Source organism: Felis catus, chromosome X (genome assembly GCF_018350175.1).
Source record: "Felis catus isolate Fca126 chromosome X, F.catus_Fca126_mat1.0, whole genome shotgun sequence".
NCBI classification, from domain to species: Eukaryota; Metazoa; Chordata; class Mammalia; order Carnivora; family Felidae; genus Felis; species Felis catus.
In genome coordinates, this window is record NC_058386.1 from 39,701,456 (window position 1) to 39,717,901 (window position 16,446).

The following is a 16,446-nucleotide window of genomic DNA, read 5'->3' on the forward strand; positions in this document are numbered from 1 at the left end:
GCCCTTCACGGGGCATCATGGTGGGGAGCACACGATGTCTATGTGACTCATCACTGCTAATGTTGACCCTCCTCACCTGGCTAAGGTCGCGTCTGCCAGGTTTTTTCAACATCAAGTTACTATTTTTCCTTTCACGCTTAATGAGTATGTTGGTGGCAAGATAACTTTGAGATGATGCAAAGGCCCTGTTTCTCATACTTTCATCTACTAGTTTTAGCCCCCACTGGGAATTCTTGCTTACATCTATTATTATTACTTTTTTAAGTCTGTTTATTTATTTTGACAGAGAGAGCGAGCGAGCAGGGGAGGGGCAGAGAGAGAGAGAGAGAGACAGACAGAGAAGAGAGAGAATCCCAAGCAGGCTCCGCAGTGTCAGTGCAGAGCCCTGTGCGGGGCTCGATCTCACCACCGTGAGATCGTGACCTGAGCCAAAGTCAAGAGTCCGACGCTTAAGCGACTGAGCCACCCATTGCCTGCAACAATTATTGGTGTGGTGTTGGCCAAGTGGTCATTTTCCACTCCCACCCTTTCTTCTACATTCATGAGTTGGAATTCTGTAAGGAAGAGCCCTCGCCTTCCCCATTTATTTACTTATTCGTGTATTTATTTAGATCAGTATGGTCATGTAAGAATGGATGTCATTTCTGGGTTATGATCTGTTGCTAGCATTATTTATTTTGTGGCCCTTTTGGCTGAGAGACCCTCTGTTCGTGCCCTACATTGGCAAACACAGAATGCCTGTACGTGCCAGGCTCTCGAGACACACTCTCTTATTGAAATAAGACAGCAACCCCGAGAAGGTAGATCTCCACCCCCCCACCCCCCTGGACTCCGCCCCCGCCATTTTATGGAGACTCAGAGAGGTTAAGCAACTTGACCCAGGTCGCATAGTAACCAGCAGAATCATTGTTTGAAACCAGGTCTGTCTGATTCCAGGGCTGTAGATCTTTCCAGAAAGAACACAAATCCAACAAAGTATTTATGTTGAACCCTAGAGGAAATGGTCAGGCTCACGGAATCACTTACGGGCAGAAGTCAGATGTTACAGGAGAGGTCTGGAAGGCGAGGGACCTAACAACTGTCACTCTGAGCGAATTGCCTGAACTAGTTTTCTCATTTGAAAAGTAGGACTCGCCCACCTCATAGCTGCAGCCGGTGGAGTCCTTTCTCGTAGATCAGTTCCTTGGCCATGGTGGTGATGAAGTGTTTTGTATATCACCTCTGATCCCACACCTAGTCCCCTTGGTTGTGGAGGTCAAGTGAGACCCCAGTGAATCCCAGGAGCCCTCTACACCAAGGTTAACAATTAGTATTCTCAAGCACCCAGGACCAGCTTCACGGGCCATGCAAACTGTACAGTCTCACAGGGCTTGCACTTAATTTAATGCTCTGTGGTCTCGCAAATCTCAATACTGGGAGGCCCCCCTGTTTCGTTTTCTACTAGTCCCCCCCCCCAAATTATGTAGCTGGTCCTGCTATAAAATGGCGGTGGCTAGCAAAACTCAGCAATACACTCTGAGGCCTCCAGTAGGATTCCCGAGGACTGAGAATGTACCACAATGATAATCTTTGTGACCCAAGTCTCTTGAGTGCTGACTCAACCCGTCTCCCGGCCGTTGAGGGGAAAGAGCCGTTCTCAAGGAAGCCCCTCTGTCCTGTCTATGGCCAGCATAATGTCGTAGTCTGTTCGGGCTGCTGTAACCAAATACCACAGACTGGGGGAGGCGGGGTGGGCTTGTGAGCAATCGAGAGTCGGTTCTCACAGTTCTCACAGTTCTGGAGGCTGGGAAGTCTGAGATCAAGGCGCCGGCAGATCTGGTGTCTGTTGAGGGCCCACTCTGGTTCGTGGGCGGCCATCTTCTCACTGCGTCCTCATTTGGCACAAGAGACAAGGGGGCTCTCTGGGGTCTCCTTTACAAGGGGACTAATCCCACCCCCGAGGGTCCCACCCTCAGGAGCTAACCACCTCCCAAAGGCCCAGTACCAAGCAGCATCACACGGGAGGGTAGGATTTCACCGTAGGAATTCTGGGGCGACGCAAACATTTCGTCTAGAGCACACGGTCTGTGACAAACACCAAGCCAGAAGGGCTGGAGAATGCAGTCGTTGTCCTCATCAAGAGCATTTTCCAAGCACCCGCTCTGTGTCCAGCCCGGCTGCCGTGGGGAACACAAAAAGACCCCATGTCACAGCCATGCTGAGGGAGCTCCCAGCTGGATGGCGGGCTGGGACACAGATCTGGAACCATCTGAACCTCAGCCCTGGGTACAGGTGCATACAGTGGGCAGGTCCGGCTTTGGAACCTGTCACTATAGACTGGCGTTGGGGAATACTGCAGGTCGGGTTCTTGAGGAGCAGACGCTAAGACAGAGTGTGGGGGCGCGTGTCAGTTTCCTGTGGCCGCTAGAACCAATTACTACAAAATGGGTGGCTTTCAGCTGCTAGAAATGTATCGTCTCGTAGTGCTGAAGGCCAGAAGTCTAGAATCAGTTTCGCTGGGTTGAAAGCAAGGTGTTGGGAAAGGTGGTCAATCCTTGCCCTTCCAGACCAAGCCAGAGGGCAACGGCCTCAAAGACTCTCAGGCAGCCCAACCCTGCCCTTCCAGAAGCTTGGCCCGTCATCCTCACTATTGTCATTGCCCTGGGGATGGGGGGGTGGGGTGGTGCCTGGAACAGTCGAAGGGCAAACCCCAAAGACAACCAATCTGGTGGACCACAAATACGACTTTTCTTGGCCCATCTTTAAATGTGAGTGAAGGGACCCAAAGTGGTTAGGACGGGGTGAAAATCAGCAGGTGACGGGGAAGGTAGGAGGGGCGTGGACTGGTAGCAGGAGTTCTGGAACTATCTCAGCGAGTCGCTCTTCCTCCTTGGGCCTCAGTTTCCCCATCTGCCGTGTGAAGCCTGTTAAGTCAGGCATTCTGACCTAAAGGTGGTGATTCAGAGGGAAGAAAGAGGAGGCCGACCGGGAGGTCCCTGAGAGGAGAGGGCTGACAGGGAGGCTGGACAAAGGTCCAAAGAGCCCCCCACTGAGGTTTGAGGTGCCGGGGCAAGACTACACACAGGGGCCCACATAGTATGTGGCTAAATATTTCAAAGGTACAAAGCAAACTAACAGACTGTCGAATAGAGTATGTTTTGTTGGCTGACCTTGAAAAACTATTTTTTAAATGTTTATTTTTGGGAGAGAGAAGAGAGAGAGAGAGAGCACGCGAGCAGGGGGAGGGGCACAGAGGGAGAGGGAAACAGAGAATCCCAAGCAGGCTCTGTGCTGTCAGCACATTCCCCGACTCGGGGCTCGATCTCACGAACTGTGAGATCATGACCTGAGCCGAAGTCAAGAGTCAGACGCTTAATGGACTGAGCCACTCAGGCGCCCCCCCCCCCCCCCCCAACCACCAAAATTTTTATAATGACCTGTAAGGTCAAGTTGGAATGCACATTCTCAGACTCCTTAGCCTCCCGCACTGGAGGCTGTTGGTGACGACAGAGCTGGCCTGGGGCCCTGGCTGTGGCTGCGGTGTCCTCACAGACCTCCCGCTCCAGGGAGAAATCCATCTTGGCGGTTAGGCCAAGGCCACGCTCGCCGCAGGCTGTTTTCTTGCCAGCGACCGAGTGCAGCCGGGATATGAGGGCCGGCTGGCCTGGGGAGACTCGGGGCTCCTCTGACGGCTGGCTTGTCCTCCAGGAAACCCCAGCAGCCCTGCCGAACCTTCCTTTAGATTGTGCAGCTGACTGTCTCTCCCTCACTTGGGCTCAGACTTGAGTTGCTCCTTCTTGCCTTCCACGCGGGCATCTTCTTGAATCCGATGCTCGCCCCTCTCACCCCTGTCCTGACACCTGCTTCTCGGAGCTCCTGGACCGACACATCGCCCCCCCCCCCCCCCCAGCCCACCCGTCATCGCTTCTCACCCTTGGCTCGCCCGGAGTGTGGCCCTGTCCATGTGTCTCCTCCCCCCGACCCGTGGCAGTGTGGGGAGCACGGCAGGAGGGCCAGTGGGAGCACACGGAGAGCAGGCAGGGGGCCCCTCTCCTTGGAGTCTAACAGGGTCTTGGCCAGAGGGCCTCCCCGTCCCCCTGCCTTCCTTCCCAACGGCCCCCACCTCCACGGCTCTGTCTCATTTGCCCCGCCTGCGCACACTTCTGGGACACTCTGTAACCACCGGCAGGTGTCTGTGACCCTTCACATCCCCCTGTCTTCTTTCACGAACTCGTGAGTCTGATGGAGAACAGGGGACACTGAGGCTCCGAGAGGTCCAGGGAGTGTCCACACCCGAGTCTGCCACCGCCCGGCCCTGGGATAATCACATCGTGTGACACAAGCCCCCTCTGGCTGTCAGCAGGTTCCTCGGGTCCTGGGAAATGAACGTGCATTTCTCCTAATGTCTGGGGACACAGCCGCCTCTTTGCACCCTGTAGCCACGCGACTGGGGGGGGGGGGGCGGGGGGGAGGAGCCAAGGATGTGGTCCCCCGCCGGGCCACCAAAGGCCCCGGGCCCCTCAGAACTTCTCATTATACTTGCAATCCGGGTAGCGGTAGGCGAATCTGGGGTCGCAGGTTCTCAGGGGCCTCAAGAGGTCCTTCAGGCGGCTGGCGGCCCCGAGGACTTCGGGGTCTGGGCTGGCGTCCTCCCCACATCGAGCAAGGGCGGCGTCTATCTCGTCCTGCACGGGGGAGGGGAACTTGCCCTGGAGAAGCTGAGGCAGCACCCGCCGACACACCAGCACCAGGCTTTGCTTCTCGGGGACGGTGTCGCAGGAGGGCAGCGGGGCCCGGCAGCCGGAAACCAGGCAGCTGAAGATGTCTGGACTCTCTTCTGCCCCGGTGGCTGCCTGGCTGCCTGGAAGAGAGATGGGAGATGTTAGACGCCCTGCAACCGGCAGGGGGCGCCACTGGCTAGACTTGCGGGGTGAACGGTGCGGCCAGCGCCCCGGCGTGTCCCGTCACCAGATGCAGAGCGTCGGGGACACAATGGTCCCGGCTGGGAACAACAGTGGGACGGGCTCTCTGTGCTGCGGTAGGATGAAGCCTGGGCACGGAGCGTGCGCTTGTCCCTGCCACAGGCTGGGTTCGAATCAGAGGGCTCGCATCCACACTGCGATGCTCCCATTATGACTCAATAGGCGAGCCCCAGAAATCGCTAGAACGGGATCCGCTGGTCCTTTTTGAGTCCAGAGTTGGGAGAAACAACAGATGATTCAGAATATGCATTCAGTGCAACCGACAGGTGCAATAGTTTTTGTATCCCCAGTATTATGGAACCAGACTCATTTCTTCTAACTTCTTTTTTTTTTTTTAATGTTTATTTATTATTCTTGAGAGAGAGAGAGAGAGAGAGAGAGAGCACAAGTGGGGAAGGGGCAGAGAGAGAGAGGGAGACAGAATCCGAAGCAGGCTCCAGGCTCTGAGCGGTCAACACAGAGCCCGACGCGGGGCTCGCGCTCACGAACCGTGAGATCACCACCTGAGCCGAAGTCAGACATACAACTGACTGAGCCACCCCGGCGCCCCCTGACTTGATTCTTGTTAATAAAGGCAAATCAGGAAGCAAGTGTGGCTTAACCGGCCTGTCTTCGTAGGCCTTCTCGTATAAGCAAAATCGGAGATCAGAGAAGAAAATCCTCTGTCCTCTGATTGGGTTCGGAAAATCCGGTCACCGCTAGAAACTGGGACGTTCCAAGAGTTCTAGAACCCTGGATGAGCCGGGGCACATGGGGAGAAACATGATTCGCTCATACACCTCAATTGATGCCGTGGTTTTTAGTCTGAACATCTTTACAAAGCGAAAGTGCCGAAAGGGATGGCAACGTGTAGCAGTGAATCAGCCAGATATGTAAGTTTCAGATAAGGGCTAGAAGCATCTGATGTGCAAGGCTCTGAGAAAATGGATCCGGTGGTGGTGTGTGTGCGAAGAGGGGGCAGGGCGAGTCCCAGTGTGCCCAGACCGAACTGGGTCAACAGCAGCGCCCTGAGGGTGCAGTCGGGGCCGGGCCACGATGCAAAATGCCTCCATGGCCAAGGTCCAGTTCCCCTTTAGAGATAGAGTCGGAGCACAGACTCAAACGGGGGAGAAGGACATTTTATGTGACAGCTGACACCCCCCGCCCCCCCCACGCCGACCGTGGGCTGCTCTCACTGTGACACCCAGAGACTGGAAAGACCCGGGGGTGCGACCTCCCCCTCCCCACTCAGTCACCCCTCCCTGCCTCCTGTCACCCCGACTTCCCCTCTGACAGCTGCTCAGCCGGGCCCACGCTGGGTACCTTCCTGCTTGTCGATGACGCCCAAGGCGCTGGCATCCCGGATGAACAGATGCCCGTTGTTAAAGATGCCAAACGTGCCCGCATCGACGTGGGTGAAGTAGAAAAAGTAGTTCAGATCGTTACTCCTCAGGGACTCCAGGACCCCGAGGAGCTGGTAGGCCAGGTCGGCCGCCTGGTCCGGGGCCGCGCCGTAGAATTCCCGCAGAGGGCTGGTGCTGGTGCTGACCAGGAATCTGCCGCAGGAGCCCAGGTACTTGGGCAGCGGCCAGCCCTCGGCGCCGGGGAAGATCTGGAAGCGGGAAGGAGGACGCATTAGAGGATGAGAGAGAAAAACTTGCCGGGACACCTGTTCCCCTGCCTCTCACCGGCAGCACCCAGAGGGATCAATCAGCCTTACCGGGCACCCTCCATCTCCAAACGCGTCCGCCACGGGGCCCTCAACCACCCTTTTTTTTTAAGAGTTGAAGAGTTGAGAAAATATGACCAGTATTTGGGATTTCACAGACACCAGTGCCTAGGAAGAGGCCATGGGCTTAAAAAAAAAAAAAAGAGGCTGATTTAAAGAGAAAAATATTTTTAAAATGTTTATTTATTGAGAGAGAGAGAGAGAGAGAGAGAGAGTGCAGAGGGGCAGAGAGAAAAAGAGAGAGAGAGAATCCCAAGCAGGCTCCTCGCTGCCAACGCAGAGCCGACTCGGGGCTTGAACTCACGAACCGTGAGATCATGACCTGAGCCGAAAGCAAGAGTGGGATGCCTACCCAACAGAGCCACCCAGGGGCCCCAGAGAAAAATATTTTTTAAAATGACAGCACAGGCACCGGGTTCTGGGATAGAGCAAAAATCACGAAAGTGGCCCCTGGTGGCACAAGTTTTGGGAACCATGGCACTGACTCTGGGTGAATCTGCCTGGTTTGGGTAACTACCTAATCACAAATGCCCCCCCGCTCCCAAAACTGGAACCTTCCAACAGCCTGACACTGATCTAGGGAAGCATACAGCCCCCAGCGGATGTCCTTTGTGTCCTCACAAGAGCACCACTTGTGTGGATTTGGGAGATGACAGAGGGAGGCGGGAATCCTGGCTGGTCTTTTCTTGACTATTTATTGAAGCAGCTGTATCTAGAATAGTTCCTTCCTTCCTTCCTTCCTTCCTTCCTTCCTTCCTTCCTTCCTTCCTTTTTATTTATTTTGAGAGAGAGACTATGAGCCGGGAAGAGTGCGAGGGAGAGAGAGAGAGTTCCAAGCAGGCTCCGCACTGTCAGCACAGAGCCCGACGTGAAGCTCGATCCCACGAACCGTGAGGTCGAGACCTGAGCCGAAATCAAGAGGCGGACGCTTAAACGAGCCACCCAGGCGCCCCTAGAATGGTATTTCTTTAAACCAGGGGGAAACGGCAGAAAGGATAAATACCACTTTTTGTTTCTTATTTTCCTTCTTTAAGAAAAAGAACTGATTCCCCTCTCTGATGATTTTCTGTGGCCTTCTGCCCCCCTTTTAACCCATCCGCATGTTGTGAGGCTCTCCCACTATTGCCGTAGAGGGAGGTCTTGGCCTCCCCTCCCCCAGCCCTGCGTGGATGGAGGGTCCCAGCCCAGGCCTCTTGGGAGTTGGCTGCCACCACTGAGGTTGGGACAACGGGAAAGAAGACCCTCGGGGGTCACTAGGCAGGTTTTAGCGGAAAGAGTCCGGACCCGGCACTGGATTTGGGTCCCAGACGGCTCTGGGTTTGGGTCCCATTGCTGACCTTAGCTAAGTGACTTGTGGTCAGGTCACCTCATATCTCGGAGCCCCACCCACATCATCTGGAAAGGGGGACAATGATAATATTTCCGTGCAGTTGTCGAGTGGTCGTGATGTAAAGCATTCAACACAATATCCAGTACCTGGCAGGTGCTCAGGAAGTGAGCAGCTCATTATATTTACGACACAGTAACTTATACATTAATATATTAATGGTTATATAGCAAATCATATTATGATTATTAATATATTATTATATATGTTATCATAGAATTATAACTCATTTTATATATTTTATATTATATTCTATTATATTTTACAAATTATATTACACATGATGATTAATTTTATATTATAGTCTATTATTATATTTTACAAATTATATTATGCATGATGATTAATTTTATATTATAGTCTATTATTATATTTTACAAATTATATTACGCATGATGATTAATTTTATATTATAGTCTATTATTATATTTTACAAATTATATTACACATGATGATTAATTTTATATTATAGTCTATTATTATATTTTACAAATTATATTACACATGATTAATTTTATATTATAGTCTATTATTATATTTTATAAATTATACTATGCATGATTAATTTTATATTCTATTATTATATTTTACAAATTATATTACGCATGATGATTAATTTTATATTATAGTCTATTGTTATATTTTACAAATTATATTACGCATGATGATTAATATATATTAATATATGATATATAATAAATAATTATATATCAAATAATTATAGATGAGAAATATATTAATATATCAATTAGTTATTAATATATGGTAGAATATGAAATCTAATTAATATAACAATAATTATTAATTATGCACAATTAACAACAGCATATGATTATATTTAAAGTTACATTAACATGATGAAATTAATAATTATAGAATTAATTGTGATCATAAATGTCAAGTGTCTTTGCTGGGGCGTCTTCTTCCTCCACTTGTACCTTCTCCCTTTCCTTCTCTTTTCGTTCTTTTGTTTTTTTAATTGCTTTTTCATGTTCATTTATGTATTTTGAAAGAGAGAGAGCATGAGCGGGAAAGGGGCAGAGGGAAGGGGAGACAGAGAATCGCAAGCAGGCTCCACACTGTCAGTGCAGAGCCCGACAGCAGGGCTCGAACTCACAACCCACGAGATCATGACCTGAGCCGAAATCAAGAGTCAAGAGTCGGATGCTTAACCGACTGAGCCACCCAGGCGCCCTTCCATGTCTTTTCTGTCCCCCTCCCTCCTCTTTCTCCCTCCTCCTCTCTGTAGCCCTCCTCCTTTTCCCGCTCCTTCCCCTCACTTCCTAGTTTCCTTTGTGCCCATGGTGTGAGCATCCTGATTCTTGGCATTTGGGGGAAATGGGTGCGACTGGGCTCCCCATGTTCTGTGGATGCTTGTTGACTTGCTCGGTGGCTGCCTCCAGCACTGGATTGGAAGCTACAAGAAAACGGGGAGCCACCATGACTGCCTTACTGATCAGTGTATCCCCAAGTTCAAGTGCACCCTCATTTATTTGCCCATTCCCCTATTGTAGACATCTAGGGTACTTCCACGGTTTTGTCCTTTCTAAGCATCGCTGCGGGGCTCATCTCCAGGAGGTGTGGCCCCAAGGCTTGCTGTAAAGGGGAAGAGAGCTAAGCCCGGGACTGGCCCCCTTGGAGCCCGACCTGAACCCCCTCCCCAGGGTGGGGGGGGGGTCCCCGCGTACCTGCAGGAGGATGGGATGCGCGTTGACAGCCAGCGTGTAGAGCAGACGTAGCTTGTCGCGGTCCGTGAAGTGGTCCATGAAGATGCTGCCAGCATCGGCCACCTCGGCGTAGCGTCGGACCACACGGTCCAGGAGTCGCTGTGACGGGCAGCGCAGGAAGGGACTGGGCAGGCCCTGTGGGAGGTGGGTGGGAGAGCCCCCAGGAGGGGGAAAGGCTGCTGAGGTCTTGTGGGGAGCCATCAGGATGGGACACAGGCAGGCCCTGATGGTGGGAGGAGACACTAGATTTGGAGGATGGAGAGAGTAAGGGGCTGCACGGGCTCGGGCTGGGGGTGGCCTGGGGGGGAGACCCCGAAGGCCAGGGAGAAAGGATGAGCTGTCCTAGGGGCAAGGTAAGCGGGCGCTGGGCAGGTGGCACAGCCCAGCAGGCAGTGAACTTGTTAGAGATCCTGCATTTGGCCACTGTCACACCCCCACTGTGCCCCTCCACGGAGAGCCAATCTCACACCGAATTAACCAGAGCGGCCCTCACTGACCTTTCCGATTCCTTCCACCGTCTCGTGACACCTACCACGATCGTGGTGTTACACGTGAGCATCTTCTCGGGATCAAATTGGGAGGTCCGGACCTATGCTTACCTTCCGTGACCTTCCACCCCGCCGCCATTTTCTCTTCACGCTGAACCAAGAGAATGAACCCAACCGACTGATAAAAGCGAGTTAAAAATAGGGGCCTGGGGCCCAGCTGGCCACAATTCAGCCCCAGCCCCACACCTACCGGCTAGCTGTGTGACCTTGGACGAGTTACTTCATCTCTCTGTACTTTGCGTTAAAGTCTAAAGCGAGGGTGCCAGTAATAAGAGATCATGAGGATGAAATAAACCAATAGCTGTAAAATACTAGAAGAGCGTCTGGCCAGCAGTAAGCACTCAGTAAACGCTATCGGCTCTTATTACATGAAAGAAGTTTAAACTCCCAGCACAGAGGATGGGGTGATAGCCAATGATAGCAGGGGGAACAGGAGTCAGGCTTTGTGGCTGAGAACAGGATTTTCAAGCTCTAAGAGCCTCGCTTTGAAGATTGCAAACCAAAGCCTGAAAGGTCCAGGGCCAAAAGTGTCCCACAGGTGTCTGTAGACCGTGTTTCCGGGCTGCCCGCCTAGCGGAGGCTCTGGCTGAGTGAGCCGTTGGGGTAGGTGGCGAGGGGGGGGGATTCTCCAGAGCCCCCGGACATCCTAGCATGGGGCCGGGGTGGCAGCCTGGAGCTCCGCCATCCGCACAACCAGAACCCAGGAGGATGGAAGGATCACTGGGAGCCTTGAGATGCCTTGAGCATCTTGGAGGTTGAAGAGGGCACAGATAGACTCAACCATCCCTGTTTGCTTGGGACTGAGAGTTTCCTGGGACATGGAGCTTTCAGAGCTGAAACTGGGAACCTGAGACGGTCACATTCCCACATGGCTAGACCACGGCCGAGGGCACGGCATGCCTCTGCCCCCTGACGACGACCAGAACTGACTGGTAGAAGCCAGTGTGGATGGTTGCTGAACTACCATGGACAGTACCATGGTACCATGTTGAACTACCCAGTGAGCTCTTGGACTCCCCAGGGAGGGAGGGGGTTGGTCCAAATTCTGAAGTGACTGGGCATGATGGAATGTGACTGGGGTCGTCTGACGGTGTTCAGATGCCCCAGCTTACTCCCCAGAGGGGTGACAGCGCGGGAGTTGAGCTCAGAGAGAGAAGATTAAAGACCATTCCATTTTTGCACCTCTGGGTCTGTGAGGGCCCAGTTCATGTGTGTTCCATCCTTCGGGAATGTTCATAGATGGGAGGAGTGGGGACTAACCCACCACCTGCCAGGCAGTGAGCTGGGTATTCCCCGTGTAGTAGTTCATTTCATCCTCCCAGGCACCCAGGAATTGCAACCGAGGAATTGGAAGTCTTCAGAGTGTGGGCAAGGGTTGGATTCAGGATTTGAACCGGGTAGGGACTGCATGTTTGTCCCCCTGCCGCCCCCCCCCCCAAATTCATATGTTGAAACCTTCATCCCCAGCGGGATGGTATCAGACGGTGGGGCCTTTGGGAAGTAACTAGGCCACGAGGGTGGAGCCTTCATAAAGGGATTAGATAAGAAAAGACACGTTGGGGCACCTGGGAGGCTCAGTCTTGATTTTTGACTCTTGATTTCGGCTCTCATGATCTCATGGTCATGAGATCGAGCCCCGATTTGGGCTCTGCATTGGGTGTGGAGCCCACTTAAGATTTTCTCTCTCTCTCTCTCTCTCTCTCTCTCTGCCTCTCTTGCTCTCTCTCAAAAAAAGAAGAGACACGGGAGCATCACACAAAGAGAGAGCTTTCCCTAGGAGCCAATGGACCGGCACCTTGACCTGGAACTTCCCAGCCTCCAGAAGTGTGAGAAATAACCTTCTGTTGTTTAACCCCCCCTAGTCTATGCTACTCTGTTACAGTAGCCCGAGCTAAGACAGGACCTGATCCGTTAGATCCGCGCCATTTCCCCTGAATAGGTCCTGCCCCGCTTCTGTCCCCATAAGCTACCCAGGTGGAGTCCACAGAAGATGATTTGAAGCTACAAGAACATCTCTTTGCTTCTGATCTCTGTCCCGGGGAGCCTGAAATTCCACCTTTACAGATAATCATTGGGGACAGGGGGAGATAAGTAATCTCTTCTCTTCTGTGAGCCCAACGCCTGGGAAAATACCTCTGGAAGAGGTAGGACACGATTTGGCCATAACAACCACAATAATAATAGGTGATAATTATTGAGCGCTTCCTGTACAACAGGAGCCGTTCTAAGCCCCTCACAGGTAGTGGCTTCTTTTATTTACGCCTTCCAAGAGCCGAGGGAGGCATGTAGTATGAATATTGAGAAACGCGAACATTTTCTTGAACCCAAAAGCTCAGTTTTTCTGCGCGATTCTAAAAGAAACGAAAACACATCTATCGGCTCATCAAATCTTGGAGGACGGGGACGTCTCGGCTGAGGCCGGAAGCGTGGGTAGAGTGACCCCACAGAGAGGGTGGGAGAGGATTCTTTGCAGACGGAACACCTTGAATAAACCTTGAGATGAGAGAGAATACGCTAGTGACAGTGGGAAGAGAGGAGGCCAGATGGCAGGAACCTTGGGGTCATTTTAAGGAATGTTAATTTTATCCCGAAGGGCTGGGAACCACTGAAGGCCTTGAGCAGGGAAGTGATACACTCACATACGCACTTGAGGAAAATGATTCTGGGTGCAGTGTGGATAGATTCAGAGAACTGTGTCTTCTAGTTATGGGCTCTTGGATGCTAGTGAGGCATATGGCTGCCTAAAGATTGCATTCTCTCAGCTTCTTTTGGAGCTAGGTGTGGTGATGTGACTGGGTACTGGTCAATGAAATATACGGAGAAAGTTCTGGGAAGGACCCTTAAAGGGACAGGGTGTATCCTTCTTCATTCTTCCCCCCCCCCCCCGCTGGAATGCGGAAGCGATGGCTGGTGATTAGGCAGCCATTTTGGACCAGGGCATACTGAGTGTTGTAGAGCAGCAAAATGAAAATAGCCTGGGTCCTCGAGAATTACAGAGTCACTGTATCATCCCTGGACATTCAGGTATCAGTTTCTTTTCTTTTAAAAAAAAAATTTTAATGTGTATTTATTTTTTAGAGAGAGAGAGAGGGAGAGAGAGAGAAACAGAGCATGAGCGGGGGAGGGGCAGAGAGAGAGGGAGACACAGAATCCAAAACAGGCTCCAGGCTCTGAGCTGTCAGCACAGAGCCCGACGCGGGGCTCGAACCCACCGACCACGAGATCATGACCTGGGCCGAAGTCGGCCGCTTAACCGACTGAGCCACCCAGGCGCCCCTGGATCTGTTTCTTTTACGGAAAAGGGAAATATATCTCGATCTTGTGTAAGCCACTGTGATTTGAACTTCTTGTCATATGCGACTGAACTTAATCCCAAGTGTCACAGGAAGAAAGAGTGGACGCAGGGAAATCAGGAAGATGCAGTGGTCCAGGTGTGAGAGGGGAGGATGAAAAGCTTTGATTTGAAGATATTCGTCGGTAGTAGAATCCGTAAGTCTGGGCGATTGGCTGGATGGGGGAGGAGGGGCAAGAAAAAGGGACATGTTGGAGATAACACCCAACGTGAGGGTGGATGCCATTTGCTGAGTTTTTTTTTTTTTTTAATTTTAGAAAGAGAGAGAGTTGGGGGGGGCAAATGGAGGAGAGGGGCAGAAGGAGAGAGAGAGAGACAGAGGGGGGTGGGAATCTCAAGCAGGCTCCCTGCTTAGCACAGAGCCTGACACGGGGCTTGATCCCACAACCCCGGGACCCTGGACACGTGCTGAAATTGAGTCAGGCGCTTAATGGCCTGAGCCACACAGGCACGCCAGCTGTGGTCATTTTAAAACATGTTCGCAAACTCTTCGACTCTCCTCCCCTCAAGGGGTGGAGTCTAATTCCCCTCCCCTGGAACATGGACTGGCCTGGGTGACTCACTTTTAGTGACTGGCATGCTTAGGGGAGTGATGACACATGACTGCCGAGCCTTGGCCATGAAAGGTGATTCAGCTTCTCCTTGGCTGTCTCTCGCACCCAGCTACCATGCCGTAAGAAAATCCTGGCCGCAGGGAGAGGAGGCAGCCCTCAGTGGAGTGCCTCGATGACACCAGCCCCAACGTGCCACCGCGTGACTGAGCCATCTTGGAAATGGCTCCTGGTGGCTGTATTGAGCCACCCCAGCGGATGCCACGTGGAGCTGGGTGAGCTCGCTCCTCTAAGCCCTGCCCAAGTTGCCTATTTTTGGACAAAATCGATGGTTGTCGTTGTTTGAGGCCACTAGGGTTTGTTACACAGCAATACGTAACTGACACATTTGCCGAGAAGGTTCTGAGCCCCGCCCCCCCGCCTCTAGAACGATGGCCAGAAAAGGCTCTGAAGCCATCTCGTACCCCAACTCCCTTTATGGTGGAGGCAGCTGCTTCTCGGGGTCCCACCCGCAGAGTGGAGCTCCAACTAGTTCCGTCTGGGGTGTATTCTGGCCAAGTGCAAGCCCGCGATTATCTTGGCTCACGGCGAACAGAATTGGGAAACGAAGCATTTTCAGTAAAACCATGATTCATCCCCAGGCCAAAGGCACCCTCTTCGGGGATCGCCCACTGCTTTGGAATTTCTAAGCCACCACTCCCTTCTCAACAGGGCTAACGCAGCACCTGCCAGTGAGAGGTTAAAGGAAACACAAAGCCTGGTCCTCTGTTGACCCGCTCCTCCCAAGCGTGCCTGGATTCCTTATCTTTGCGTTTCCTGCCTCATACCATCTCCTGGGGCACCCGGGCAGCCGGTCAAAGTCTTCATGCTGTGCTGCTAGTGACTGGGCTTCTGCTCTGCCACACGGCCACTTACCAGGGGCCATCTGTGCTGGGTGGGTCACATGTCTCCTCTGCAATCCCTAACAGTCTGTACATCGGCCAATACAATCTAACGGGTATGTCACCGTGATGGCATTTTACGTGTCAACTTGGCTGGGCTATGGAGCCCGGTTTTCAATCAAACGCTGATCTAGGTGTCGCCGTGAAGAGATTTTGGAGATGTGGTTACCATCTACGGCCAGCTGACTTAAAGGAGAAGGGATTATCCTCCATAGAGTGGGTGGGCCCGATCTAACCAGCTGAAAGGCCTTAAGAGCAAAACTAAGATTTCCCCGGGGAGGAAGAAATTCTGCCCTGTGGATGTGGGATTTGCCAGCCCCCCATCATTGGGTTCTGCTCCTGAAACCAAGACTAGTCTGTCTGTTAACTAACTTGAATTTAAATTAAGAAAGACAAAACAGGGGCGCCTGGGTGGCGCAGTCAGTTGGGCGTCCGACTTCAGCCAGGTCATGATCTTGCGGTCCGGGAGTTCGAGCCCCATGTCAGGCTCTGGGCTGATGGCTCGGAGCCTGGAGCCTGTTTCCGATTCTGTGTCTCCCTCTCTCTCTGCCCTTCCCCCGTTCATGCTCTGTCTCTCTCTGTCCCAAAAATGAAAAAAAAAATTAATAAAAAAAAAAAGAAAGACAAAACAAAACAAAACAGAAAAAGCTATGCATGGGTTCGCCTGGGTGGCTCGGTCGGTTAAGTGTCTGACTCTTGATTTCGGCTCAGGTCATGATCTCACAGTTTGTGGGCTCGAGCCCCGTGTCGGACTCAGCCCCCCATCATTGCATAAGCCAATTCCTTGAACTACATCTCATATGTATGTATATATACGTACATACATGTGTATTTGTATATATACATGCATATAAAATATTAGATATTCTGCAAAATATTTGTATTATATTAATAATTTACACCATGTGAACTAATATTAATTAATAAATGATTAATATGGCACTGAATATAACCTATTAACACGATACACAAGATACGTTACACCCAGATTACACACTGGTGCTAAAGGAAAAGCATTTGTTCATTGTGGACATGACAGTAACTGAGACCAAAATCTGGAGGTGCTTCCACTTTTGAAGCCTCTCGGGAAATCTGAGTACACGAGGCCTAACTTCCCCGATGAGTTCTTTGATGTTTGGTTGGCTTTTATCCACATTCTCGCGCGTGTTTGCTCAAAAAACATCACCAGCCGCCAACAGGGTCCTCATTGCAAGGGTTCTTACGACAACAGAAACATCAGTGTCGAATTGTCTAGACAAATGATCCCATGA

The 16,446-nt window shown here is 51.7% G+C and overlaps 1 protein-coding gene across 1 annotated transcript in view; it reads right to left on the minus strand.

Moving 5' to 3' along the window:
• Positions 1-3,322: 3,322 nt before the first annotated feature.
• The window catches only part of DIPK2B (divergent protein kinase domain 2B), a 46,537-nt gene continuing 33,413 nt past the window's right edge, over positions 3,323-16,446 (minus strand). Inside the window, exons 3-5 of the mRNA XM_023248930.2 lie at positions 9,745-9,918; positions 6,264-6,552; positions 3,323-4,840 (exon numbers count right to left, since the gene is read on the minus strand). Coding sequence (XP_023104698.2) covers positions 4,500-4,840; positions 6,264-6,552; positions 9,745-9,918 — 804 coding nt within the window. The 3' untranslated portion in view covers positions 3,323-4,499. The remainder of the gene's footprint in view (positions 4,841-6,263; positions 6,553-9,744; positions 9,919-16,446) is intronic.